Below are 26,295 nucleotides of genomic sequence, written 5' to 3'. Positions count from 1 at the left end.
TTGGCTGTACGTGTATTTACTCTTGTAGGCCTAATATCTGGTTTAACTTTGTGCTCTTATCTTTAACCTTTATTTGAAACTCCTTTTTCTGTTAAATGGTTGTTATGTTATCTCGCTGACATTGTATCTGTTACTGTATTTATAGTATGTCTTACTTAAACTATGTACAATTTGCCATTGAATTGCCCTTGTATTTATTGTAAGTTTAAATTGAAACCTGTACAATTTCTCACGTTCCATATCCTTGTGATTGACTCACTAACTGGATCTACGGAACAAGAAATGAATAAATAAATAAATAAATAAATAAATAAACAATGGCTTCTTGCAATAATGGGTACCCATACTGAGACGTGAACATATCATTCATCTGCCACCTCATCTCAACAGCAACAACTCACTGTCTACAAATTCAATAAGCAAGGAATATCTTCCATTTCTTCACACTATCAGAAGTGCAAAGAGCTCATTCAGTATCGTCAAATACATGATCCAGAATTGAACACTAGAGTAATTCAAACTAATGGTTTCAAATATATTTCTTAAACAAGTTCCTGCTTCCACTATTCTACTAACTTCAAGTAATGATCTGACTGTATAAATGTGCTTTTAAGAAGTTTACAATCACGACAAATTCTTCTCATCATAAACATCCTAAGAATATGACACTGAACTGTCACTAAGAGCTAGAGAACAATGAACAAATTCATTGGTTGCCTTTCTTGTTTAAATTTGCTGAGGATGTGTTTCAGTTACAGTAAATTTTCATGGCGGACTGTTTTGAAGAGTTTATTTACATGATAACTTTTTTGGCCACTGAACATTAGAAACTTTGCATTGGTTGCCAGTGTGCTACAATTAAATTTAAGTCAGCTTATCCATCTTGTGTCTCAGTCTGTAGAAAGTTAACATAAAATTATGCAAACATTTCACTAAAAGTAAAGTTATTTTCTTTAAGACAAAGAATTTAAAAAAAGTTCAAGTTCAAAATGTAATTACATTCACATTTTATTCAAAAACTTTGAATACCATTTGATCCATCAGAGCTGGCAACCAATCTTCACAGTTATAGTTGGATTTTCAGTGGCTTTAGTGACCATCTACATCTACATCTACATCTACATCCATACTCCGCAAGCCACCTGACGGTGTGTGGCGGAGGGTACTTTGACCATCACTCTTGCTGAGTCTCACAGAGGACATCTGTTGTTGCGGAAGCTGATTGGAACCACAAATCAATGAAGAAGTGCATAAGGTAGGCAGTGACTTATTTCATGTAATCATTAAGGCTTTGTTGTATCATAGACTGAAATGTCCAATCAGCTCTGCATTTTGGTGAAGAGGATTGATAGTATCCAAATTAAGAAAATACATTAGGAACACTGTTCAAAAGTTGAACAAATGCTTTTTAGTGGAAAACGTGAGAAAGATTCTGTTTTGCTAAGTGTAGAAATATGTATAGGCTCAACTGGGCAAATAAAGGTGGAAGATATAGGCCAGGCAGCTATTTTTTTGTGGCATTTGAATGACCAGTCATAGTGAGGAAAGATAGACGGACGCATCGACCAAGTTGGCCATGGCAGTAGAGTCTGTCAATTTCCTCGAAGGCAGGGATGAATTCTTCACTTATTACAATCCTATTAATGAATGTGGCAATAAGGCACAGGTGTGTAAGCTATAATATTTCATAGTTAGAATCAGCAACCGTACAAGGAAAATTCCCTCTTCCATGAATGCAAAATTTTAACCTTTCACACATTAGTTCACAAAGTGATTTGTAGGAAAAAAATTGGAAATTTATGGTAAGGTCTTATGGGACCAAACTGCTGAGGTCATTGGTCCCTAAGCTTACACACTACTTAATCTAACTTGAATTAACATACACTAAGGACAACACACACACATCCATGCCCGAGGGAGAACTCGAATCTCCAACAGGGGGAGCCGCGTGGACTGGATTTGTAAGTACAGATAGGCCTAAAGAAATGATGAATAGTTCAATCACAAGCCACACTTAATACTTAAGAATGCACAGAAGAGGTAGAAGAGATTCCCATACATTCAGAAAACTTAGACAGCTCTAAAAAGATAGACATCCTGTGCTAATGTGAGAACTGTATAACCACATGGTTAGAAAAATTAAATATAAAACAGCACACTCTAGCATCTTAATCATGTAGAATTAATACGGAAAAGGAGGACATAACAAAAGTTCAAAAATTTTGAGATAAGTAGATTATGTAATGATCAGCACACAGAAGTGTGTGTGTGTGTGTGTGTGTGTGTGTGTGAATTAATAACGAAAAATAGTTAACTTTAAATTGTAAGTGTAAACAGATCTCCACTGGAAAATTTCATAATGTTTATGAAGAATAATAAGGAGGCTCCAGTATGCTATAAAGTTATAATTCAAGCTGACAAAAGACCACTTGGAGAACACGAACATCGATTTGATGCTCCTCAGATAGATGAAGTCACCATCATAGTTGTGGACAATGAAAACACATGCCGTTACATAATTGTACAACAAAGAAGAGAAGGGCTACAACACATTAAAGAGACACACTGTTCATATGATGCCCTCCAATATCCATTAATATTTGTGCACAGAGAGGTCAGATATCATTTTAATGCGAAACAAATCCAACCCAAAACAGGCACATGAACAAACAAAAAAGTCACTTCCAAGTAGTTCTATGCTTACCACTTAATGATTAGAGACAATGAAACATACAATCACATTCTCAACACTCACCGTTTATTCCAACAATTCCTGGTAGATATGTATGCAAAAACAGAAGTGGAATGGGTGCCTTACATAAGACTGAATCAGAAAAAACTACACACGGAAGAATACATCCACCTTAGGGACACAATCATAAATGACGGAACCACTGACGACATTGAAACACTGGTAACCTTACAGTCAACACACATAGAAAGTCCGAGACACATGTACGAATACACTAAAGATGCCATAACCTACGTAAGCACATATGGATGACCTGGCCTCTTCATAACGTTCACATGCAACTCATCATGGCCAGAAATTGAAGAACAACAAAGTTACAGACAAGCCTCCATGCATCGACACAGCATAACAGCCCAAGTTTTCCGACAAAAATAAATGACATTTATTGAAGTCATCACAAAATACTGCTCTTTGAAACAATTCGATACTGGATGTACACAATCAAATGGCAAAAATGAGAACTGCCTCGCTCACAAAATTTCCTACAGCTGGACGACAGAATTCATCCCACGGATAGCAACAAAATCATCCAAGCTGAATTTCCCAATCCACAATAAGACCAAAACTGTAAGATGTAGTAGTGAAAAAACATGATTCATTGACAATGCAGGCCATTAAACTCCAATTCACTATGAATGAGTGACAGAAACTGTACAAAAAATACCCAACACCATGCTCAGATGATACACAAATTGTAGTTGATGGCTATCCCAATTACAGGAGGCAATCACCCAAAAACGGTGGCTTCGCATCAAAAATACGAATACAAGATAGTGCCAAATTGGAAATAGATAATCAGTGGGTAATACCATATAACACACTACTTTCCAAAATGTTCCGAGCACACATGAATGCAGAATACTGTAATTCAGTGAAATCCATCAAATATGTCTGTAACCATGTGAAGAAAGGCAGTGACATGGCAATATTTCAAATAGCCACAGACAGCGAACAACAAAACACAAATGACGATATCGTCATGTACCAAATGGGAAGAAACCTCAATGGTAATTTTGGTAAACATTTTTGGAAAGCAGTGATCAATTAATTGTTATATTTTTGACTAAAGTTCAGTCTTGATCACATGTTTTAATGATATAGATAACTGGTTTCGGTTCTTTCTACAAAACCATCATCAGACCCATGGCTCCCTTAGGATGGTAGGCGGAGCTCTCCTCGATGCTAAGCAGTCAACTGATCAACTGCGTAGCAGCGAGGAGTGCTCCGCCTACCATCCTAAGGGAGCCATGGGTCTGATGATGGTTTTGTAGAAAGAACCGAAACCGGTTATCTATATCATTAAAACATGTGATCAAGACTGAACTTTAGTCAAAAAAAAACTCAATGGTAATGAAGATGCAAAACGAATTTTTGGTTTTCCTGAACTCAAATGCGAACCAGCTGTGCAACATCTAGCAGTACATCTGGAGAATGGATAGGGAGTTTACTTCACAAAAAACACCACCAGAAAAATTGAAAGTGAACCACCTCACAACACAACATTAACAGCTTTCTACAAACTGTGCCAAAAGGATCCACTTGTGAAAATATTAGTGTATGTCGATGTCTCGACGTATTATACGTGGAACACAACAAGAAAAATCTTTCAATGACAAAAACAAGGAATTCTAATAAAAGATCACCAAGGAATCATGGAAATTGGTGCACAAGGCTGAGTATACTCTGCACATCCAAACAATGCCAAATGTTTCTCTCCCCGGATGTTGCTACATGAAATATGAGGACCTACAAGTTTCACAGATCTCAAGACTGTTGACTGTTACCTATGTCAGGCAAAAAGAGAAGCATGCCAATGCTTAGGACTACTGGAAAATGACAACCACTGGGAATTAACACTACAAGAAGCCTCATTCACAGCCTCAGCTGGGAACAAATGAGAGACTTATTCACCATAATTCTAACAACAAATAACCCATTGAATCTGAAACAGCTATGCAACTCCTTCAAAGAGAGGATGAGTGATGACATACTGTAAATCCAACAAGCTGACCCTCAACTGACCATCAAATTCAACAATGAAATCTTCAATGAAACACTGATTCGTCTAGAAGATAAATGTTTAGCAATCAACAACCATACCTTTGTACAGCTTGGGATTCAAGAACCTTGAAAAGATGCTACCAGTGTGATAAATTGGTAAATTACAAAGGAGAAAAGCTACATCAATGAACTACTTCAATACACTGCTGCTCACAATAAAACCACTCCTCAATGACAATCAAAAGGAAATTCACAACATTATCATGGACCAGATCGACAACAACAATGGTGGGATTACTTACTTGGATGCACCAGCTGGTACTGGGAAAATGTTTCTCATATATCTATTGCTTGCAAAAATACATGCTAAACTACACATCGCACTTGCACCAGCATCATCCGGCATTGCAGCCACACTTATGGAACGATGGCAAACTGCTCATTCTGCCCTACAAAAATCACATCTCTGCTCACACATACAAATGCTGCGACTAACAAAATATATGAGAGTTGAACTATCGAAAGATGGAATAACAGTACATTTTGCTCAACAACTTTTACAAATACATGAAGGTACATATCCTACTGACCAGAATGACCAACCTCATTAAATTCAACAGTGATTTCTGCAACATAGCCACTGCTGAAAATGAATTCATCAACCAAATACATCAAACATTGTTCACAATCATACCAATCTGGACTGGCTATTTGAAAGGAAACTTTGGCAACTAAAAATAATAATGCCAATGATATCACCGGTGAAGAGAGAATATAGAAGTCGATTCACATTATGGTAAATGTTGAAGAATTTCTAAACTTTTTGCATGTATCAGGAATGCCCTTACACTGCCTTCAACTTAAAATTGGATCTCCAATAATACTATTCAAAAATCTCAACTCACCAAAACTATGTGATGGAACAAGGATGATCGCCAAACAGCCATCGAATAACATCATCAAGGCCGAACTTATGACTGGAAAGTACAAAGGACATACTCCATATATCCTAGGAATACCACTGATCTCCACTGAATTGCCATTCCAGTTTAGAAGACTGCAATTTCCAAACATATTAGCCTACAGTTTTACCGTTAACATAGCGCAAGGACAAACTTTAAAATATTGTGGCACCATCCTCTAAGACTGCCACTCCTCACACGGTCAACTATATGTACCTTGCTCTAAGTAGGAAATTGGACAAATTTGTACAATATACCCCAGATAACAAAATGAACAATGTTATTTATGAACAAGTGTTGTAAATAGTTAGAATATGTTTTCAATAATTTTTTTTTACTTTTTATAAAATTTCAACTCTCATATAATTTCATAGGAGCACCCTGAGCAAAGCCGGGTACCCCAGCTAGTGCTTTATAAATATTTAATCCACACTTCAAGAAGTTATTATGTGCTGCATATTTGAACCAAAAGTAATTTTTAAATATTACTTATTATCTACAATATAAAAGTATATTTTTCTTCGTAACATAAACTAACAAGCTATTGTCATGGAAATACACAAGAATACTGATATGCCACTATACATTATCAAATGACTTGTGGCAACAAACAAGAATTATAAATAATATTTAAAATATAAGACCACAATTTTACATTTTTCTCAAGAAGATTTTATTCGTACATTAAACGTGACAAGGAAATACAAAAGATTTACATGCATTAAAAGTTCTTCGGACACGAGCTGAATGTGGGGTAAGATTAGTTCAAAGAAGAAACGGTACAGTACACAGTAGTTTAACTAAGACTGGCAGCCTGCAACCCACAATAAACAATTTTCACATGGCACAGTCAGGCAACACCCATCAGCTAAATTATGAGCAATGAGCCAACAAACAGCAATGGGAACCAGGGGTGAGTCAGCAACACAGATGACATGCAGCAGCTACCACCAGGGGTGCGAGGCATCAGCAGTGGACAGTACACAGCTGCCAATTATGATGTATCAATTCAGAGTCCATCATCATCATCATCATCATCATCATCATCAACATCTTCTGAGTATTCTACATCTGGTACTGCTTCCCACTTTCTGTTTTCCCCTTCTTCCAATCCTGACAATCTCCTTCTTGTAGTCCTCTGGCACCCAGTGTGTCCCTGACCTCTCAACTCCAGCTCCTCTTGGTTGCCCAAGCTTTCTTCTTTCTGCTGAGGTCCAGTGCTACACTCTCTCTGGCCATTGGCTACCATCATCCTTTCCAGATGTCCATACCATTTTAAATGTTTCTGTTGTGTCCTTGCCAATGGACACAACTGAAGCTGGCACACTGAGACAGTTTCTGACTGGCACCCTGGATGGCACTTTGAAGGTCCCCGCCAACCGTAAGTGCGGCGCAATCCGCAATCTACGCACCGCTGCCAGTGAGATGGACTTCTGTGTTGTGATAAGCGGCGGCCACTGACAGCAATGGGCTTCATGCTCTTGACAGGTCACTACTTAGTTGTATCTGCCCGAAGGACATCCAGTGAGATGCTGTTGAACTTACGTTAAATATCGCAGTGCAATGAGGTGTATATTTGTATGTCACTAATTTGTTTGCACTTTGCCCTCATGAACCATGGACCTTGCCGTTGGTGGGGAGGCTTGCATGCCTCAGCGATACAGATGGCTGTACCGTAGGTGCAACCACAACGGAGGGGTATCTGTTGAGAGGCCAGACAAACGTGTGGTTCCTGAAGAGGGGCAGCAGCCTTTTCAGTAGTTGCAGGGGCAACAGTCTGGATGATTGACTGATCTGGCCTTGCACCACTAACCAAAACGGCCTTGATGTGTGGGTACTGCGAACGGCTGAAAGCAAGGGGAAACTACAGCCGTAATTTTTAACAAGGGCATGCAGCTTTACTGTATGGTTAAATGATGATGGCATCCTCTTGGGTAAAATATTCTGGAGGTAAAATAGTCCCCCATTCGGATCTCAGGGCGGGGACTACTCAAGAGGACGTCGTTATCAGGAGAAAGAAAACTGGCGTTCTACGGATCGGAGCGTGGAATGTCAGATCCCTTAATCGGGCAGGTAGGTTAGAAAATTTAAAAAGGGGATGGATAGGTTGGAGTTAGATATAGTGGTAATTAGTGAAGTTCGGTGGCAGGAGGAACAAGACTTTTCGTCAGGTGAATACAGGGTTATAAATACAAAATCAAATAGTGGTAATGCAGGAGTAGGTTTAATAATGAATAAAAAAATAGGAGTGCGGGTAAGCTACTACCAACAGCATAGTGAACGCATTATTGTGGCCAAGATAGACACGAAGCCCATGCCTACTACAGTAGTACAAGTTTATATGCCAACTAGTTCTGCAGATGATGAAGAAATTGATGAAATGTATGATGAGATAAAAGAAATTATTCAGGTAGTGAAGGGAGACGAAAATTTAATAGTCATGGGTGACTGGAATTCGAGAGTAGGAAAAGGGGTGAATATGGATTCGGGGAGAGAAATGAAAGAGGAAGCCGTCTCGTAGAATTTTGCACAGAGCATAACTTAATCATAGCTAACACTTGGTTCAAGAATCATAAAAGAAGGTTGTATACATGGAAGAATCCTGGAGATACTAGAAGGTATCAGATAGATTATATAATGGTAAGACAGAGATTTAGGAACCAGTTTCTAAATTGTAAGACATTTCCAGGGGCAGATGTGGACTCTGACCACAGACTATTGGTTATGAACTGTGGATTGAAACTGAAGAAACTGCAAAAAGGTGGGAATTTAAGAAGATGGGACCTGGATAAACTGAAAGAACCAGAGGTTGTACAGAGTTTCAGGGAGAGCATAAGGGAACAATTGACAGAAATGGGGGAAAGAAATAAAGTAGAAGAAGAATGGATAGCTTTGAGGGATGAAGTAGTGAAGGCCGCAGAGGATCAAGTAGGTAAAAAAACGAGGGCTAGTAGATATCCTTGGGTAACAGAAGATATATTGAATTTAATTGATTAAAGGAGAAAAAATAAAAATGCAGTAATTGAAGCAGGCAAAAAGGAATACAAACGTCTCAGAAATGAGATCGACAGGAAGTGCAAAATGGCTAAGCAGGGATGGCTAGAGGACAAATGTAAGGATGTAGAGGCTTATCTCACGAGGGGTAAGATAGATACTGCGTACAGGGAAATTAAAGAGACCTTTGGAGAAAAGAGAACCACTTGCATGAATATCAAGAGCTCAGATGGAAACCCAGTTCTAAGCAAAGAAGGGAAAGCAGAAAGGTGGAAGGAGAATATAGAGGGTCTATAAGGGGGCGATGTTCTTGAGGACTATATCATGGAAATGGAAGAGGATGTAGATGAAGATGAAATGGGAGATATGATACTGCGTGAAGAGTTTGACAGAGCACTGAAAGACCTAAGTTGACACAAGGCCCCGGGAATAGACAACATTCCATTAGAACTACTGACAGCCTTGGGAGAGCCAGTCCTTACAGAAATCTACCGTCTGGTGAGCAAGATGTATGAGACAGGCGAAATACCCTCACACTTCAAGAAGAATATAATAATTCAAATCCCAAAGAAAGCAGATGTTGACAGATGTGAAAATTACCGAACTATCAGTTTAATAAGTCACAGCTGCAAAATACTAACGCGATTTCTTTACAGATGAATGGACAAACTGGTAGAAGCCGATGTCGGCAAAGATCAGTTTGGATTCCGCAGAAATATTGGAACACGTGAGGCAATACTGACCCTACGACTTATCTTAGAAAATAGATTAAGGAAAGGCAAACCTACATTTCTAGCATTTGTAGACTTAGAGAAAACTTTTGGCAATGTTAACTGGAATACTCTTTTTCAAATTCTGAAGGTGGCAGGGGTAAAATACAGGGAGCGAAAGGCTATTTACAATTTGTACAGAAACCAGACTGCAGTTATGAGAGTCGAGGGCCATGAAAGGGAAGCAGCAGTTGGGAAGGGAGTGAGACAGGTTTGTAGCCTTTCCCCGATGTTATTCAATCTGTATATTGAGCAAGCAATAAAGGAAACAAAAGAAAAATTTGGAGTAGGTATTAAAGTCCATGGAGAAGAAATAAAAACGTTGAGGTTCGCCGATGACATTGTAATTCTGTCAGTGACAGCAAAGGACTTGGAAGAGCAGTTGAACGGAATGGACAGTGTCTTGAAAGGAGGATATAAGATGAAACTCAACAAAAGCAAAACGAGGATAATGGAATGTAGTCGAATTAAGTCGGGTGATGCTGAGGGAATTAGATTAGGAAATGAGACACTTAAAGTAGTTTTGCTATTTGGGGAGCAAAATAACTGATGATGGTCGAAGTAGAGAGGATATAAAATGTAGACTGGCAATGGCAAGGAAAGCGTTTCTGAAGAAGAGATATTTGTTAACATCGAGTACAGATTTAAGTGTCAGGAAATCGTTTCTGAAAGTATTTGTATGGAGTGTAGCCATGTATGGAAGTGAAAGTTGGACGTTAAATAGTTTGGACAAGAAGAGAGTAGAAGCTTTCAAAATGTGGTTCTACAGAAGAATGCTGAAGCAGGGTGTATACGTGGACAAGGAAAAAAAATTCCCGGATTTTTCCCGGATTTCCCGGTTAAAAATACACTTTCTCCCGGGTGACAGTATATTTTCCTTTATCAATCCTTTGAATGGGGTTTTATACATGGGCGTACAATTTACTTTAGAAAACGAAACTCAGGGAAAAAGGCACGATTTGGAAATATCTTTGATGTGCAGCAACATGTACGCTGCGTATTTTCGTATTACGAAAGCATACATTGGAATTCCACCAAACACCGCATGTTACTTTCTGAATCATTGAAACTGAGATTTCGATGCGCTTTTGTAAGTCGTTCGTAGCTCATGTCACGTGACCTTGCCAGTCAATGACAGCGGATATTCAGAGCATAGGGCATGTGATGTAGTCAGCCAACGGCAACATCACTGTTAAGTAGCATGAACACACAAACAGGGAAAGTTAATAGTTTAAATTAATATACATAGTGTTGCTACAAGAAAAGCAAAGCTTTCACATATATGTTGATCTTTTTTTGCGCGTGTTACACTTTAAGTTATATCACATAAATGTGCCAGTAAAATTTTTAATGATGACATAAATGTCTTATCTTCAGGGTTCGAAATTCTTCTAAATGGCTCGTCATCAAAGAGTTGATTTTTAATTGAGAGTCAAGCGCTCTGTGATTTAATAAATTCATGGTAGATTCTTGTACATAACTTTCGTAAAAGGATATTTAGTTTGAAAGTAACGCTTTTCAAACCACTATTTGCAATATTTTCCCGCAAAATGTTAGAAATAGGTTCGTTTCAGCAGTTGCCAGAGAGCGCAGGTAACAGGCGACACTGCGGGCTTGTGCAGCTACCATGATGTAGGAAGCCCGTATGTACATACGTGTAAGACATTGAAAGATCATACATTATGTCATAAAAGAAACAACACATCAGAGGATACTGCAAGAGCATCGGAACTTCGTGAACCATATTAAAATGTGCACATTTAAAGTGCATACTTAAGGGCACATTCGTATGTCCAGATTACCAATTAAGTAGACCTCGACCTGATATTAAGCTTTTCAGTGTGGTTATTGGGATGCAAATTTTCTTGGAGCACCAGTACTGTATTATATCATGTTTGGTTCTTTATTATGGCATAATGCCATAAGTGCTAGAAGATGAAAACATGCATTTGAAATGCAGCGAACAGTTGAAACAAACCAGTACTGTGGAATTAAACATTTCGTTTCAAATACATTGACTGCCTCTATGGAAAAGGTTAACGAAAGTCAAATTTCGTTAGCAAACAAACAAAAATAGCTTCATTGTTCTGCAAGGCTATTAATGCTTGACTGTCAGAAAGGTGGAAATAAAATAAGATCTGAAACTTATGATATATTTCAGCCTTCCGTAATTATGTGAATGTGTTTTAATTCACTTGATAGCTCCCTGCCACATATATCCGTTTTGTTTTCATTTGACGTGAGAGTAAACGAAGGAGAAACAGCAAAATCACTAAATGTAAACATGGGTCACGTGGAGACTACCCACTATAACTCAGACTGCTCTGCGCATCAGCCCCAGATCTACGACATTTGCGAACCGGGTCAATACCAAAAAACATCGAATTTTCAAAATATGTTTATCTTGTAGCGCACATCTTTCTGAAAAGTCTGAAACATAAAACATATATATTTGAGGAAATGTAAGACATATTATTTGGTCTTAAGTATGCCAAAGTGTAGCACCACGCCTCTTCATAAAGCGTTTTTCTACCCCACGTCCAAACTATATTCAGGAGAGTGGAAATTGAAATATCCCGTGGTGCCTCTCCTGATTCATGCTGAAATCAAAATATGTTCAAAAACCAACAGGGAAGCGTTTCAAAATCATATGAATAATCGATAGGCAAACGTGCGCTGGATGCTAGGTGCTTTGTGAAACAAGTTTTTTTCCCTCAAGAATATGAATTCCCGGTAGCATCTAGCTGCTTGCTGCGACTGCTTGTACAGCCAACAGCCACATTCCTGTTGCCAGAAGCGGGAGAATCCACTACTCAAACGTGACTCAACTGCAAATGCACATGAGCCTGCGCGTAACTGCTAAAACAAATCGAATGTAAACAGTTGCAGCTTCATGCTCATTGGAGGCAATTTGTTGTTATGAAGCACTGAATAGTCTTCCTAAAGGCTTTGACACATTTTCAACTGGCAGACGCTTGCATGAGCAATGTGTGTCGTCGTTGTATATGGCGCGTTTCCTTTGCAATTTAAGTTATTTTCGTTTTTTTCTCTCATTAAAGTATTATTCTGCAGTAGCGGGATGCAGTAATATACAGTCAAAATTACAAAAATTTAACTGAAAACGAAAACAATGAAAAATTCCCAGAATTATAAAAATATCCCGGGTTTTTCCCGGTTTTCTCCCAGATGAAAAAATTCCCGGGTTTTTCCCGGATCTCCCGGTTGTCCTGGGTCGTATGCACCCTGTGAAGATTAGATGGGTAGATCACATAACTAATGAGGAGATATTGAATAGAATTGGGGAGAAGAGGAGTTTGTGGCACAACCTGACAAGAAGAAGGGACCGGTTGGTAGGCATGTTCTGAGGCATCAAGGGATCACAAATTTAGCATTGGAGGGCAGCGTGGAGGGTAAAAATCGTAGAGATGAATACACTAAGCAGATTCAGAAGGATGTAGGTTGCAGCAAGTACTGGGAGATGAAGAAGCTTGCACAGGATAGAGTAGGATGAAGAGCTGCATCAAACCAGTCTCAGGACTGAAGATAACAACAACAACAACAACAACGTCATAGTTTCTCCATCCACCTCGGGGCATCTAAACCTAATATGACAGGTGCAAGCCACTCTACCCAGACAACCTTTGCACACCAGTTTCACCTCTATAGTGTCCATTACTGATTTGCCGACACCCATGGCGTCTCTTTTGTTGATGTTTGGTACTTGATCCAGCTTGGAGATGTCACAAATTTGTCTCCTAAAGTTCATCTCTAGTGCAAGCAACTTGTTTCTCTGTCACTTTTTTTATTACAGATGTTTTTTGCCAAAAACAGTCTATCACATTAAAATCCGGTGGGTTCTGATCTATTAGAACAAAATATACTGTGAATTCATTTTTTCAATTTCAATCAATTTTGTCGCTGGATCAAGTGAAATAGTTAAGTGAATATTTAGATAGGAAGTCAACTTGCCAGCAACTGTTCAACTTGGGAAGAAAACTAGTTGAGGGAATACAGCTGATTAACAAAAGATGCAAAACAAAACAAAACTGAATACTTATAGTTAAGTTAGTTTACTATGCCAATTTTTTGTGACTTTGCAAATTAATATCCATCAGGAGATTGTCACATGGTTCTCACACAAGGAAGTGAAGCATCTGAATCAATTTTGCAAGGCTTCACACCAACAAATTGTAGATTTTCAGATTTTCTCAAAAGGAAGGAAACATTCAATTATTGCTCAAATAGATGACAAACTTCCTCAAATAGATAATAGATTTTCTAAGATGGAAGTCTGTGGGTAGTTCGCCTTTTTAGTATTTTTCATCTATTGGTCTATTCAATAAAATCAAGGAACACAATGTTTACTAAGATGTCTACCCTGATAATGTTGTACAAAATAATGTAAAAAAACAGGACAGTATAACATGAACCCTCACTTATGGTGTAGGCACTCTTTGGCATTGAATAGAACCTGAATTTTTCTAAGGACCAAAACACATATATCCTGAATGTTGGTTAATGAGATTTTATACCATTCCTCACAAGGAACTGTTGAAATGTAATAACATATTTTGCAGGATTCTCATCGAGTGATTGTGGAGGTCAGGGAATAAGGTCAGGCAAAACCTATTAGATCAGAACGCAGCATGTCATTCTCAATGGAGAGAAGTCTTCCGAACTAAGAGTGATTTCAGATGTGCCGCAGGGGAGTATTGTAGGACCGATGCTATTCACAATACATATAAATGACCTTGTGGATAACATCGTAAGTTCACTGAGGCTTTTTGCGGATGATGCTGTAGTATATCGAGAGGTTGTAACAATGGAAAATTGTACTGAAATGCAGGAGGATCTGCAACGAATTGATGCATGGTGCAGGGAATGGCAATTGAATCTCAATGTAGACAAGTGTAATGTGCTGCAAATACACAGAAATAAAGATCATTTATCATTTAGCTGCAATATAGCGGGTCAGCAACTGGAAGCAGTTAATTCCATAAATTATCTGGGAGTAGGCATTAGGAGTGATTTAAAATGGAATGACCATATAAAATTAATCATCGGTAAAGCAGATGCCAGACTGAGATTCATTGGAAGAATCCTAAGGAAATGTAGTCAGAAAACAAAGGAAGTAGGTTACAGTACACTTGTTCGCCCACTGCTTGAATATTGCTCACCGGTGTGGTATCTGTACCAGATAGGGTTGATAGAAGAGTTAGAGAAGATCCAATGGAGATCAGCACACTTCGTTACAGGATCATTTAGTAATCGCGAAAGCATTACAGAGATGACACATAAACTACAGTGGAAGACTCTGCAAGAGAGACGCTCAGTAGCTTGGTACGGGCTTTTGTTGAAGTTTCCAGAACATACCTTCACCGAGGAGTCAAACAGTATATTGCTCCCTCCTACGTATATCTCGCGAAGAGACCATGAGGATAAAATCAGAGAGATTAGAGCCCACACAGAGGCATACCGACTAACTTTCTTTCCACGAACAATACGAGACTGGAATAGAAAGGAAAACCAATAGAGGTACTCAAGGTAACCTCCGCCACACACTGTCAGGTGGCTCGCGGAGTATGGATGTGGATGTAGATATAGATGTAGATGTAGATCAGCATAATGCTCATCAAACCAATCTTGGACATTTACAGTATTTTGACAAGGGGAATTATGTTTGAAGACACAATTACAAGCTGAAATAAATGCCTGTGCGTCTGAGCAACAGTCCATTCCACAGGGTGGTGCAAAAGACTCTGGACAGTTGGTTAAAAGAAAACAGTGCACAGTGCCCAGTAGCCATCCTGTATAGCGTAATAAACTTTACCAGTTACTTTTCCCTACAGTGTTACATAGGATTCACTGAAAATCATGGTATGACCACCTAAAACCAATATAGAACATTCTTGCTCTATAGTTGGAAGAAAACAGTCTCATCGGTATGCTCCCCTAGACATTCTCCATACTTTAGTATGTGAAGCAGCAATGGACTCAGTAAGACCACATTACTTGTTAGCCAGTAATCCATGTTCTGTGCTTCTTGGACCACTGAAGCATCTTCTTTGTATTTGAATGGTTTACAAGAGACTTATCAACAGTAGTTCTATCAATAATTTTTCATTTATATAGATAAACTGCACTTCTTTCAATGGCACTGTGCTTTAAGCACAACACTCACTTTCATGTTAGTAGTTTCTTGTTAGAAAAAGCTATCCTCATTAATATCACCTGATTTTAACAGTAAGTGTACAATTTCTTTCACTATTGTATTTAGCAGACAAATTTTCTTCATGAAGACTGAATGATATCATGACACTGCACATAACTAACTGGTAGATTCGTGCCAAAGCGTATACTGACAATTAGCTCTCATAGAAAGTCTACAAAATATTATATAAGAGTAGAACAACATGACATTACAATGATCACAAACTTACTCAAGACTCAAAACAATGTCAGCTATATTACAATACAAAGTGAAAACAAAATATGATACCACAGTGTTAAGGCAGCTCAGATAAAAAGTGGAATTATGGCTTGTATCAGGATGATTATGGTGTATTGTTTATACCTTTTGCAAAGTTATAGAACATAGCTAAACATAAATGAACTAACAGTAGCTGCATAAAAGGTAGTTCCATATACACACAATAAAACAAGAGTTTCCTGTCACACTCGGTTAATGCACAATCAATTACAGAATGGTCTTTAATAACTGTCAGAATCTAGGTACTATTTACATTGATCATGAAAACAAACACACGGAAAAAAAAAAAAGATAAATACCACGATGGACTGCCAGATTCTCCTTCGCTTGAGAGTAAAGGTGCAACAGCTGTAGATGCCTGTCAAGCAGTTCAACTTGTCTTGAGTGCCAAGGTTCACGTAACTCTCCCATGCCCGCTACCTCCTGGAGCAGTTCTTTTTCTTCCTGGATCCAAAGCGCTCTGCAAAAATAAAAATGTTATTTCTAATTTACTAAGAGTAAATCAGCACAGGTATTACAGGGAACCATTTATTTCAATTTTATCATCAGTTCTTCTCAACAAACTGAATCTGAGAAAAAAAGAAAAAAAAAAGTAAATTAACATCTATCTTCTAAATTTCTCAAAGCATACAGTTCACCAAAAACATACTGAGTATTTACGGTTTTAAATGCAACCTGTTCCCAAAAACAACTCAACCACTGAATTGCAGATACTTATTTCTTGTTATTATTTTATTTCATTTAGATACATATTCTGTTGATGAGAGTGCATGTGCATGTGCATGTGCATGTTCATTGCAATTCAGATCCGCTCATTGCAATCCAGATCCACTGAACTTCTTGTTTTATAATCATGGCACACTTCGTTAACTTCATAGTCCAGAGCCACGAACCTCGTGGCAAACGCCAATAACCCCATAGTAAAATCTCATGAAACACGGCAGCTGGAAATACTCAAAGCAAGCACTTATGTCTCCAATATTTGAGATCTGCTAACTGTAACAGTAAATGAGGCTCAGGATAACATCTACCCACACACACACACACACACACACACACACACACACACACACACACACAGACACACACTGAAGAGCCAAAGAAACTGGTACATCTGACTAATATCCTATATGGCCCCTATGAGCACGCAGAAGTGCTGCAACATGATGTGGCATGGATTTGACTAATGTCTGAAGTAGTGCTGGAGGGAACTGACACCATGAATCCTGCAGGACTGTCCATAAATCCTTAAGTGCATGAGGGGGTGGAGATCTCTTGTGAACAGCACATTACAAGGCATCCCAGATATGCTCAATAACGTTCATGTCTGGGTAGTTTGGATTCCTGATATTCACGGTACACTCGTGAAATCATCATATGGGAAAATCCCCACTTCATTGCTACCTCAGAGATGCTGTGTCCCATCACTCGTGTGCCAACTATAATATCACGTTCAAACTCATTATGAATTGAGACACAAAGGAGTTGCAAACGTTGGCTGGCTGCAAGTGGGGCATCAATTGAAATCAATGGGGAAAGTTGAAAATTTGTGCTGGACTAGGATTTGAACCTGGGTCTCCTGCTTATTAGGCAGATGCTCTGACCACTAAGCCATCTGGACACAGTGGTCATTGCAACTACACTGACTAACCTATATGCCACCCATCCAACCGTCATTCTCAACTTATCCACATACTACTAATGTAGTGGCTCTTGCCGATTACACTCATTAATCGCAGCATACCACCGATTCCTGTAAGAGTTCAAACCTAGTCTGCACCAACAATGAAAAGATTATTGGCTGTCTCACCTTAATTATATACACTAATCAGCCGGGACATTATGCCCACCAAACTACTATCTATATAAACCAATCCAGGTGACAGCAGCATCACCTGGCAAGGAATGACTGCCAGTTAGACAAATGTATAGTGCATGTAGTATCACTGAGTGTGCTGTCTTTGTGTAGAATGGGGAAAGTGCATTAAATATCTGACTTTGACTGAGAAGAGATTGTAATGGCTCGAAGGCTCACCACGAGCCTTTTGGAAACTGCAAGACCTGTCATGTGTTTAAGGAGTGCTCTGGTGAGCATCTTCACCACATGGCGAAACCAAGGTGAAACCACGTCCAGACATCATGGAGTTGGGTGGCCACCCCTTATTACAGATGTCGGATGTTATAGGTTGAGCAGCCATGTCGAACAGGATAGGCAGCAAACTGTGGCAGAACTAAAATCTGACTTTAATGCTGGGGGGAAGACACGTGTGCTTGAACACACAGCGTACTGAACACTAACAATAGGCTTCTGCAAACGACAACCCATGCATGTGCCAATGTTAACATCACGACATTGGTGATTACGACTGAAATGGGAACGTCACCAGCAGCAATGGATGTTGGCACAGTGGCAGATTATTGCACAGTCCGATGAAACTCAATACCTTCTTCGGCATACCGATGGGAGGGCACGAATCCATTGTCTTTACAGGAGAACAGCTCCTTGACACCTGTACTGCGGGATGGAGGGAAGCTGGCGGCGGCTCCATTACACTTCAGGGAACATTCATGTGGGCATCCCTGGTCCAGTAGAGCTCGTGCAAGGCCACATGATGGCAAAGGAGTACCGTAAATTGGTTGCAGACCATGTACATGCCTTCATGACTATCATATTTCTTGATGGCAGTGGTATTTTTCAGCGAGATAATGCACCATATCACAAGGCCAGGAGTGTGATGGAGTAGTTCAAGGAACACAGTGGCGAGTTCCAATTAATGTGCTGCCCCCCTACAACTTGCCAGACCTGAACCTGATCGAACACATCTGGGATGTGATTGAGTGTTGCACCAGAGTTTATCACTCTCCCTCCATAACTAGGTGATTTGAGTGTGCAGATGTGGTTCCCACTCCCTCCAGTGACCTACAAAGGCTTTGTTGCTTAATTGCAATGACATCACCACTGTTATCCATGCCAAAGGTGGACATACTGGCTATTAGATTGGTGGTCATATAGGGTTCTGGTTGTTCAGTGTATATATGCAGCGTCTGTTCTTTTGGGCGTAACATATTTACTCGACTCTAAGATGAGGTTTTTCCCAAATTTGGCAATCGGAAAATATTGGATTGTCTTATATTCACAGATTAAACTACTGCTGCTGAGGTAAACATTTTTACAGTATTTAATAAATTAATTGGGGGTTCTCTTACATTTACAGATGAAACTTTGGCTATTGAGGTTAAACAATACAGGGAGAGCACAAAGTCTTGCCTGATTATAACAATTTATTACAGACTAACTGTTTCACATAATAATTTACGTTTGATGCAGTTACATAAGTTAGTGTTACTAGTTTTTTTTTTATAACCACTTACGTTAGTAAACCTCAACATGTGCTCCCTTGGTAGCTCGGAGAATGTTGAGGTGGTATTCCAGTTCCCGCCAGGTGTTTTGTAAGATGTGTTCTGTCACAGTACTCACAGCAGCTTGTATCCTAGCCTTCAGTTCGTCGACGTCAGCAACTGGTGTGACGAACACTCTGTCCTTGATATAGCCCCAGAAAAAGGGGTCATGGGATGTAATGTCTGGAAAGAATGGTGTCCAGGGTTTAGGGTGTTGGACCATTCATTCCAATCCACCGATCCGGAAATGTTTCATCCAGGAAATCATGCACTCTCAAAGCCCAGAGGGGAGGGGGGGCGCTCCATCATGCTGGAAAATTATCCATGGTTGATATTCTTCTAACTGTGGGGCAATGAACTACTGCAAAACGTCTAAGTAAATGTTAGCGGAAATTGATTTTTTCCGTGAAGAAAAACGGTCCAAAAACCGTGTTATGCATGAGGCCGCATCAAACATTCACTTTTTCGCTGTCTCCCTGTAACTGTACAGCAGCATGTGGAGACTCTGAACCTCATATATGGACATTATGTCTATTTACCATTCCACTGACATGAAAGGTGGATTCATCAGTAAAGCATATGCAATTTAAGTACTCATTAGTGCCATCAATCCTGTTGGGAATCTCAGTTGCAAATTCAGCACGTGTCAGCAAATCATTCTGTTGCAAGGCCTGCATGATTTGCACTTTGTAAGCATGCAACCTAAGCCTTTCATGGAGAATCTTCACCACACTCGCTTGCAGTATTTGAAGTTCATGTTATGCTTGACAAGTTAATTTAGACAGACTCCATTGAAACAATTGCTGAACATGATCAACAGTTGCATCACTCACACGAGGCCTGCCACTTTGAGGACAATCTTCAACGCTGCCTGTTTTGTTAAACTTTGCATACAATTGCTTTTATTGATTTAATGTCAGGAGGGCTGCGTCCATAAGAGGCCCAAAATTTACACTGAACACTGATGGGCGGTTTCGTTTCGTGAAAGCAAAGCACACATTGCGCATTCTCCTGCTTCGACACCATTTCGGCAGCAACTAACGTGACCTAACAGAGCGCATTGGTGTCGTGGAGCACTAGCGCCATCTATTGGTCACAACAACTAGTAACACTAACCTACGTAACGGCATCACATGTAACTTATTATGTCAAACGGTTACTCTGTTACAAATTTTTATAATCAGGGCAAGACTTTGTGCTCACCCTCTACTTTCTTTCAACCAGGGTCGAGATTTGCTGATACGCATAAGCTCTCTATACAGTATTGATCACGGTCTTACATTTTAGACAGTGATATCGATCTTCCACAAACAATCACATGACAATTGAATTGCGATGCTAGTGCAATAGATGGATACATGAGAAACTATGAACTAGGCACTACAGCAATCTCATACTCTTCATAAAAAATTGACAATTTTGTGAAACACAGGAGAAAATAGCATTAAATTCAATCAACTCACAACCTTTTGTTGTCTTTGAGTAGGTTTGCAATAGAAGTTCTCATACATGTATGGATACCATATACATACATTATGGATATTGTATAAAAATATTAATATATGGATATTGTACACATTCAAAGGCGAAAATCTTGTCCTTCTAAAACCATCACATTATTGTGAACCCAAGTCAGTATTTTATTTGATTATGATAAACTAATAATTTACGAAGTGTGTTGAAAATGTAAGTTTGGTAGCTGTTTATGTATTAGAAACCAGGGGAAAATGCTGCCAGCTTTCAGTCAGCTTTAGAAGAAGGAGGTGACATTCAGATGAAATGAGGAAGGAAATTCATCCAAATTTAAATGCATAACAAATGAAACAGATCACATTAAACTGACTGCAATCGTTATTGAAAGAAAGAATTACAGCAGAAAGACCCATCGTGGAGGTAGTACCAACAAACAACGCTAGATCACGGCATGAGCGGAAGTTCAAGAATTGGACTGGATTGTGATCTTTTATTTATCTATTAGCTGATCTTCTTACACATGACCTGCACCCTAGAAGATATAGCTGTCCCTGTTTCACTTGTGACAAGCACAGCACTAAAGAAGGCTTGGAAGGGGAATAGTGGTACAAGCTTAGCTGAGAACTATAAAAAGTGTGGGTAGGGGAGTGGTGAGCAGGCAGTAAATTTCAACTTGCTGCTAACAATGGTAATATATGTTGCATACTTTGGCTTTTTATAAACATATACCAGTACAAACTACAGTTTGTACAAATCATTTTGTACTAGGAGTCAAATTGACTTTAAAATTGGACAAATATTCAACAATAGTATACATTTCTGCAAGAGATGATAAAAGTCTAGACTGGGGACACTTTGGTGGTTCATGCAGCATTGTTGTCATGTTCACCGTGAGGTACAACACAAACAATATGGGGTGTGTCAACTGCTGGAATCACACAATCAATGAGAGAGTGATGGGCAGATGATATGTTTTTGTAGTAAAAGACATTGCAACATTCTCATGACAGTACAGAAGCAAAATCTGCTGTGTGTTCAAAATATCGCTATATATTCGGCAGAAACAGCCAAATATTTGTGACAATATGTTTCACTGGTGCTCTGTTAGGATTATGACGATGATGATTAAAACCAGTGGTACCACAGACACAAGCTAAACAACAGAGGTAGTGAAGATAAAAATTAATGTAAACACTTTCATTTTGTTTATTTTATTTTTCCTTGTATTATCAAAACATAGACAACCAATAAAGGGCCTAAGTTAAGGATTGGCGTAATGGTAACATTTTAGGCACATGCCTTACATCAATAGGGACCGATGACCGTAGCAGTCTGGTTCCTTTAATCCCACAAACCAGCCAACCAACCTTACATGAACAGAAGTCTCTTAAAAAAGGGGGGGCGATCATCTTATACTTCCCCCCCCCCCCCCCCCCCCCCCCCCCGTGCATGTGTGTGTGTGTGTGTGTGTGTGTGTGTGTGTGTGTGTGTGTGTGTTTTGGCCAATGTTCTTTTGAGTGCAGTTGCACAAGGCTCACTCTCTTATCGGAATTGGCAAAATGCCACAAGTAATAAGGATAACAGGGGCACTACATTAATAGTCTGTGGATAAATTGGGAATTTGGGTCAGACAGAAGGTGTGCTTGGGTAGTCCATGCAGTTGCAGTGACCATTGTGTCTGGATGGCTTAGTGGTCAGAGCATCTGCCTAGTAAGCAGGAGACCTGGATTCGAATCCCGATCTGGCACAAACTTTCAACTTTCCTCATTGATTTCATTCAATGTCCACTCACAGCCAATGTCTATGATTCCTTTGCATCTTAACCTATTTAAAGTCTAGAGGATGCCACATTCCCAGGCAAGACTACTATTTATTTGAAAGCCTATGAACTTTGTTACACACTTTTGTTTGTCTGATTACTACATTGTATAATAGGGATCTTCTGTGGTATTCAATGATCAGCATGGAACTGGATAATTTAGATTTTACAAATAGGATTTTAGCCAGGTTGCCACTGTTGCTGTGATTCTTTAGTGATACACTTTGTCAAGCAGTATTTTGTTTCACACAGTTGAAATCTCCATGCTAGATCACAAAATATGCCAACTGACACCATCTCTCTGTCTAAGGAGTCTATTGTGTATCAGTTGTAAATGAGAATATAGCTTTAATTGTGGACATACCTTTTTGAAATCCATACCATCTGCAGTTGGTGGTGTCAAAGTTGTCAAGTTACTTCACAATTAATCACTGTAGATACCACTTCTCTATACACAAACACCTCTCAAGCCCATGGCCTTGCCGCTATGGAACACTACCTCTCCCGAAGTCCTTCCAATTCCAGAACCACTACTTCATTCCTCATACACATTACCAATTATATCCTTGCACACAACTACTTCTCCTTTAAGAAGAAGGTATATAAAAAAATCTGCAGCACAGCCATGGGAACATGCATCACACCCTCCTAAGCCAACCTTTTTATGGACCATCTAAATGAAACATTCCTAGATTTTCAAAACCGTTCACCGATAACAACTCAGGGCCAAGACATTACATTCTTATTCCTCCATGACCTCAACATCTTTTCTTCCATCCACTTCTCCAATTCAATGTGCCACCACCCTCTATGCTGATCTCAACGTTTCTGATGGCTCCATCCACACCTCTTTCCATGTTAAATCAACTAATCACTGACGGTACATGCACTTTGACAGCAGTCACCCCTTCCACACCAAAATACCACTCCCACAGAGCAAAGACCCTGGAGACAGTGTATCTGCAGTGACAAGAACTCCTTTGCTCAGTATCCTGAAGGTCTCACTAAGGTCTTCACAGAAACACACTCCCCCCTCCCCAAAACTAGTCTGTGCCATAACACACAAATAATCCCCCAAACATATCCCACTATCATTCTGGACTGGTGGAACAAAACTATATCCTTCACCAAAGCTTTGATTATATATCATCATGCCCAGAAACAAGGGACATTTTACCCAAGATCCTTCCCCAACCCTCCTAATGTCGGTTGACATTCATGGAGTCACTACACTCACTCCATTCACCAATACCTCCTACCATCATGGTATGAATCTGAGAGTGGTCAAATACTGACCGAAACTGGTTACCACTGAAATAAATGTTTTTGTGGCCGAGACTGCTGTAATCAATTTTTAAAGTACTTTTAGCCAGACTGCTGTTTCTTTGCAAGAAATGTTCTCAAATATTACTACATTCTTCACTCCCATAAAGCTCAACACAATAGTCTCTCCTTCCTTTGTCCTGTCACCCCCTACCAATCCACACTTTCACATCATATTTATCGTGTGCCGCACCTCACCGGCTCTGGTACCCATGTATATCATGCTTAGCCTGTGCACCTGTTAACCTCTCCCTTCAATGTTCCTAACCTGCAGCCTCCCTCCGAGCCACTACCTATTCACCTTAACCCCTCTTTCTGCCACCAGCCTCTCCCCCCCTTCTTCCCAAACCACCTGCACAGCCCCCATGCCACCCTAGTGCACTTGTTGAAATGCAATCCGGCATTTCCCACACACCAGCACTTTCACTTTGTGTGTGTGTGTGTGTGTGTGTGTGTGTGTGTGTGTGTGTGTGTGTGTGTGTGTGCGCGCGCGCGCGCGCCTATTGATGACTCACTGTTTCTGTTATTTAGCGAATCGCTGCAATTACTCCTAAATTACTTACATTCTTGCCACAATAAAATGATTAAATTGTACTCTGTGCAAAATTCTACCAGGCAGCTTCCCCCGTTTATTTTTCTGGTCCACTACTTTGTTTGCCTACTATTTTCCGTCTCTTAATTTTCCTATTATTGAATTCCAGTGCCACATAACAATTAAATTTTCATCTCCCTTAATGAATTGAATAATGTTTTATCTACAGAACTACTAGGCTTATATACTACTTCTACTATGGTGGCTTTTGGTATTGTGATAATGTGTTGACAAACTAGTTTGCTAGACTTTACTATTTTCTTATTCATTATCACATTCACTCCTGCATTATCCTTACTTGACTTTTTGTTAATGATAACTCTCTACTCAATTGATCAGCCACCTCACTTCAGATCTATCAGGTAGTCACTGTGACCCATCATGGCAGTGATGATAAGATCAGGATCTGGCTTGAGGTTATGATTGGCTGTCCTTTATTGTGTTGAGAAGTTAGTTTTTCTTAGGAAGGGACCTGGGTATGGGTGGTGAGGCCAAGCTGGAGGTAAGGAATTCCTGGAGCATGGCCAGGGGTTGGCATGGTAGGATGGGGAGAACACGTTATGTTTAGATGACGATATGAGCTGTGAGAGACAAGATTCAATGTTGGGATTAGACTGGCTATCGTTTAAGGGAATGGTAGTGAAGAAGTGTTTCACTGTAGGGATTGGGAGCAGGAAAGTAAGTCTTTGATAAGTCCAAAACGGTTAAACTTAGGTGTACAGCTGAAGGTGAGACCTTTGGATGGAAATGAAACTTCTGTGGGATTGAGGTGTTTTATGGAAGCTTAACAATGGTGTTTCTGGTTTTGTTTGCGTTCTGGATTTCATGGTGTTCTGGAAGATGTGGCAAATTGAAAAGGTCAGCTAGACAGGGTCAGGGTGCTATGAGTGGTTGACGGGAGGGTGGAGGGGTGGGGATAGGGGTAGGGGGTTCACCGTGAGTACGATAGCTGTTAATGGGTAGCGGAGCTACAAGGTGGGAGTAGCATACCAAAAGGTTGGATAATTTATGGAGGTGATGTCTGGAATTCTCTTCCAGGTGTTTGAGAACAAAGAGGTTTGATTTTTGGAGACGTGGTGTGTATAGTTTGGGCTACACAGTAACAATATCTTGTGGAGGAAGCAGGGATGGTTCTGGGCTGCCTGTGCCTTGGAGATGGGTTTCTGCAGCACAAGGTTTTCAGGGTTAGGAACTGGAGGAATCTGAAAAGGTGAAGGTTGTTACTAAATGAGAGATAGGATCCAGAAAAAGGAATTTTTGTTGTTCAGCTACTGGGGGAGATTCCATGGCTTTGGCAGCATTTAAGGAACAGATGTAGGACTCGGTTTTAGCTACGGACAGGGATACTTTTCCGAACTAATGCAGACAAATGAAGCCCGGGTCCATTTGGGCTGGGGTGGTGCTAAGAAGATGTGAAACGTCACAGGAGAAGGAAGAATGTAAAAATTAAATGGTTGAACTGGATAACAAAGTTTGAGTTTGTGGGGTGAAACAATTGGAAGAAATTGTGCTGAGGGCAATATGATAGTTCTGTGTCATGAGGATATTTAATTGTGCATAAGTTATCATCACTCGTGGGAAAGAAAGAGGGAAAGACATAAAATTCTGATGGGAGCAATGTGTGAGGAGGAGTACATTGATATGAACATGAACTGTAGTGGTTTGTTGCTATGATAGTGTTTTAACTGTGATTCGGTTGAGAGGTGGTTTGTAGAACAGC

At 39.7% G+C, this 26,295-nt stretch overlaps 1 protein-coding gene and 2 non-coding genes across 7 annotated transcripts in view; 1 reads left to right on the top strand and 2 right to left on the bottom strand.

Annotated features, from left to right (window-relative positions):
• Nucleotides 1–26,295, bottom strand: part of LOC124613896 (inositol polyphosphate-4-phosphatase type I A) — a 261,219-nt gene that overhangs the window by 55,115 nt on the left and 179,809 nt on the right. For all 5 annotated transcript variants that reach the window (XM_047142639.1, XM_047142641.1, XM_047142642.1 and 2 more), the window contains one exon: nucleotides 16,269–16,429. In XM_047142639.1, coding sequence (XP_046998595.1) covers nucleotides 16,269–16,429 — 161 coding nt within the window. The remainder of the gene's footprint in view (nucleotides 1–16,268; nucleotides 16,430–26,295) is intronic.
• Trnai-aau lies at nucleotides 17,518–17,590 on the bottom strand. Its single transcript has one exon. It is a non-coding gene; the product is annotated as a tRNA-Ile (tRNA).
• Nucleotides 22,518–22,590, top strand: Trnat-agu. Its single transcript has one exon. It is a non-coding gene; the product is annotated as a tRNA-Thr (tRNA).

Source organism: Schistocerca americana, chromosome 4 (assembly GCF_021461395.2).
Source record: "Schistocerca americana isolate TAMUIC-IGC-003095 chromosome 4, iqSchAmer2.1, whole genome shotgun sequence".
Classification (NCBI taxonomy): Eukaryota; Metazoa; Arthropoda; class Insecta; order Orthoptera; family Acrididae; genus Schistocerca; species Schistocerca americana.
Note: the sequence above shows the minus strand (reverse complement) of the source record. Positions and strands in the feature narration are given on the sequence as shown.